Source organism: Penicillium roqueforti, assembly GCF_015533775.1.
Source record: "Penicillium roqueforti strain LCP96 04111 chromosome Unknown scaffold_25, whole genome shotgun sequence".
In the NCBI taxonomy this organism is placed as follows: Eukaryota; Fungi; Ascomycota; class Eurotiomycetes; order Eurotiales; family Aspergillaceae; genus Penicillium; species Penicillium roqueforti.
Genome location: NW_024067589.1, coordinates 110,632 through 114,836, shown reverse-complemented (window position 1 = coordinate 114,836; position 4,205 = coordinate 110,632). Strand labels below are relative to the sequence as shown.

Here is a 4,205-nt window from a genome sequence, read left to right as displayed (position 1 = left end):
CTAGTGACGAGGAGAGGGAATGTGCTCATCGACATCACTAAAAGGCGACTGTCGTTGAGACTCCGTATCCGCACCACTGCGCATTTGGTTCCGCAGCGCAGGAAGTTGTCGTCTCCGAGCATTGATAAACCAGTTACTAATCTGTCCAACCAAAGCATTAGCAAGCCATAAAGCCAATTACCAGTCCCTAGTCATAAAAGCACTCACCTGACTGATCGAAAGCCCCGTCCTCGTCATAAACATCTGCTTATCCTCCTCACTGGGATAAGGATGATCAAGATGCTCATGGAACCAAGCCCGCAGAATATCCGTAACAGGCTTGGGCAAATTCCCCCGTCTCCGCTTCGTCTTAGGATCAATCGGATCACCCATAATCCCGAAATTCCCCTGCCCATGCCCCATCATCTGCGGCGAGATCTGCTCATCATACCCGATAGCAGGATGTCCGTACGGCGACTGGGGATGCATGATGGGCTGGGTAAAGTGCTCGCCGCGGGGATCAGACATGGCTGCCGTCGGCGCGGGCTGGCGATATTCCTGGGCGATGAAGGGGTCGGAGCGTGGGGGCCGCTCAGAATACCCGCTGCTGGCGGACGGGTTCATTGCTCGACCGGGCATGGAGTCCAGGTCGCGGATAGGGGGGAGAATTGGGCTGGGCCCACGGGATGCGTTCTCGGATAGATGCATGTGGTGGTGGCCGGGATCCGGCATGCGGGGTTGGTGGTCTGGCCCGCGGGAGACTGTGTATTCGCGGTGGGATTCGTAGGGGATTTGGTTGGGTTGGTTGCCATATGAGATTGAGCGGGGGTCGGCCATTTCGTGGCTTGAGGGTGGGCGGTCTTGTGAGTGGCGGGGGGTGTAGAATGGGGAGGTAGATTCGATTTCATCGTGGAGGTGAGCGGGGAGGAGCTGAGAGAGGTTAGATGTTGATTCCATGTTGTATTTCTAAAAGCGCTTTAGGGTGATATCTTACCTCTCTGAATGAGGGGAGGGTTTGGTGAGGGTGTCCGGTCGACGACTGGGTTGTATACGAAATAGCCATATTGGTATGTTCGTCTACCTCATGGGACTGTGACATAGACAAGGTATTTGGGGAGGGACAAGGATAGAAGTGTCCGGATGAGTTTCACAATGTATTACAAAATAGAACTATACTCGACAGTTAGAATGGATATCAGACGAGTTTGTAGTTCGAGGCTTCTTCAGCAAGGTAAAAGGGAAGAAGGACGTATCCAAGAAGCACTCACCAGGGAAAGCAGGCTGATTTTACGTTGACATGGTAAAATAAAAAAGAGAAAGGCCAAGATTATATGCAAGGTTGGGGAATGAGGGTAAAGATGGAAATGCGGTTTCTCAAATAATGCAGGGCCCCGTACATTATTTCAACCAAAAAAAAGTGGCCCCGAAATCTACATTAAAGTAAATTCAAATTAAATTAAAATAAAAAGACATATCCAGCTGTTACATGTCCATGGGAAAGTAAGAACAGGGGGGGCCGAAAAATGACGATCGTGGGCTTGGTGGGTACATGAGTCGGAGAGACCAGCGCTCCGTGTGAAGGGCATGCGGAGCGGAGAAGGGGGCGTAAATCAAGAGACAAGTGCGGGATTCTTAAGGTTGACAGATAGAGTCTTTCTTTGAGTCTGTCAATGGAATAGTCTTAGCGTCAGGATCTATCTCACGAACTCCTCCCGGTTCCATATAGCGTAGGTTATTGTAGGAGTCCCGATGTTGTGATTGGATGTTTCGGGGTAAAGGAGTTTGAGGAATATTGAAAATCGAATAATTAAATTCAAAAAGACGTGGTTCACTAGTGTACGTCAAATTCGAGATCCCATGCCAGGCCAGTGCTTATAAGCGGGCAGTATTGCCATTTACATGAGCTGGAAAAGACAAGGTCCTTGACACACTAAGGAAGATGGAACAGTATACGATTACGGAGGACTTGAAAGTACGAATGTATAAAAGAACAATTAACAGAAATATACTCCGTACCACTACGTAGGACAGGTTGCATGTTCAGACAGGGGCATTCGTGCCTGAGTCAGGCCAAGTGAAGTATTTGTCTGTAATTAATATATTAAATCCTCACCTCCACTTTGCTTTTTCTGGGGATTTAAGAGATTCAGCACTCGGTACGGACTACGGAGTACGGAGTGGTTCGTGGCGAAATCAAAAAGGGAACATCCACTACCATGGAAGAGGAAATAACAAGCAGAATCGAGAGCCTTTCGCGTAAGACCCAAAAAGCGTCCCAGGTGGATCTTCCAGACACCGAATCGTAGGAAAAGATCGCCGCTTCAAGCAGAATTGTCACTGGTTCCAAAAAGATCGTGTTCCGAGAAGAGCTTAAGCCGGTGGGGACGAAAGACAGACAGGTTCTGGATTTAGTTTGGACGAATCAGAATCCGCAGAGGTGACGCCTCGGATCGATCGTAGATTGCCTGAGCCTCTCATCGGTGGGCACGGTGGTTGATCGACCAACCGGAAAGGGAGAGGGGCTGGTGCTGGCTTACAGGGATAGATCGCCTAGGGGTTCTTCAATTTGCATCTCCACTTCCTTCGAGAGCTTGTGGCGTCTAGGGCCTTTTTTTCGGTCTCTTTTTGGCATTTCTTTCCTGTCACCGTATGTCAGATCAAGGATCACCCGGAGAACCCGCTTTGGTGTTTTCCTTTTTTTTTCTCCCCATCCTGTTTTCACGATATTATGCACTGGGCTGGTGAGTGGGTGTTGATCTGATTGGAGTGAAAATACACTCGCATATGATATCTCCCAGGTGCGTTGCATTTTAGTCATTTGGATTCGCATGTCACCGATCGTAAATTGAGATTTGCGCTAATTAGGACTCGCGTATCGCGTCCATACGATGTAATCTGGACCACTATATTCTGGAGCAGTTTCTCAGCTTGACACACACACGGCACTAACAGACCCGCTCTAGCAACTAGTCACATTCTGAGAATTCAATAATGGCGCAAATCTGTCATGTCTGGGGATCCCTGGACTAAGACTAAATGCAAGCTGAGTGTGCTAGTCAGCCAATCAACGCGGGATGATGGATTCATTTTTTGGGTGATTTTCGTGATTGCACAGCTTCCTAAAACAATCTAGAAAGTAAACTAAATGTACTAAATGCAAGACTCATATTGTGTCGTATATACATCCAACCCCTATTAACCTGTCTTCATCTGACACCCGAGTCTATTTAGTTCAAAGTTTAATAAAACCTAACACTGCAGTCACCTCGGGCCCTAAGGTAAGTCCTTTGGGCCCAGTCGATCCACCCATCACCAGGAAGATCCCTTTCGAATTAAATAAATTCAACTATTTCCCGATCGGAACGGAGCGCCTCGAAGCTTTGGATCTACCGAGACTTCACTTTGATTCGCCGTTCTGCAGAGATCTGGCATGAAAAATCGGAACTCGAAAGTCTAATTTAATGAAAGTCTCAAACCGAGGTCCTCCGGACTCAGAAACTAACTAAGAAACGGAGAAAAAAGAAAGAAATTGGCATTCTAACCGACCGTCATACCTGCCATGCCCTGAGACCCCCATTCACGAGATCAGAGATCGTGCATGAAGGAATGCAGATCATCGGATCTCGCAGGCAACCAGGGTTGTCCCTGGCGAAATGACTGATCTGAAATATGGTTATTGGTCTAAAGCCGATCCATTAGAGGGGAGATAGAGAGGGTCGTTTCTCTGCCTCTTGCATAGTACTGAGAACGGAGTACTATCGGCTCATATACCTACTCCGTACCGTCGGAGGAATTACTCCAGATTGGTGGGAGCATATAACTACACATGCAGTATTTGTCATTTCCATTTCCCGGTTCTTGGGTCTCCGGCTATTTTATTTTATTTTATTTCTTTTTCCCATTTCGGTCTAAATTTGGCTGTCCAACCTTATTTGCATGATTCTGACATTTGAGCTTCCACTTTGTCCATTATAAGGATTCTAGGTGTCATTGCCAAGAATTACTTCTAGAACCAATTTCCTAGCGGCATAAAACTCTGTAGCATAGTAACATAATAATACAACCTTAGGCATCCCAAAGGGCCCCTCTGCATAAGGCCAACCCGACTACATTGGTACTAACTACATTTCTTTCAGCATGTACCCTGTAGGCCTGGACAATTCAGATTGTTTGCTTTTTGCCTGCCCAAAACAACTTAGACTCGTGTCACCGGAGGTGTATCCATG

The 4,205-nt window shown here is 47.4% G+C and overlaps 1 protein-coding gene across 1 annotated transcript; it reads right to left on the bottom strand.

Moving 5' to 3' along the window:
• LCP9604111_7682 (homeobox domain-containing protein) lies at positions 1–1,473 on the bottom strand (the record flags this gene model as incomplete). Its single annotated transcript, XM_039075741.1, has 6 exons — positions 1–141; positions 208–909; positions 974–1,069; positions 1,141–1,149; positions 1,248–1,260; positions 1,466–1,473. 6 exons carry the CDS (start codon positions 1,471–1,473, stop codon positions 1–3), a joined length of 969 nt encoding a protein of 322 aa, XP_038926297.1.
• Between the last annotated feature and the right edge of the window lie 2,732 nt (positions 1,474–4,205).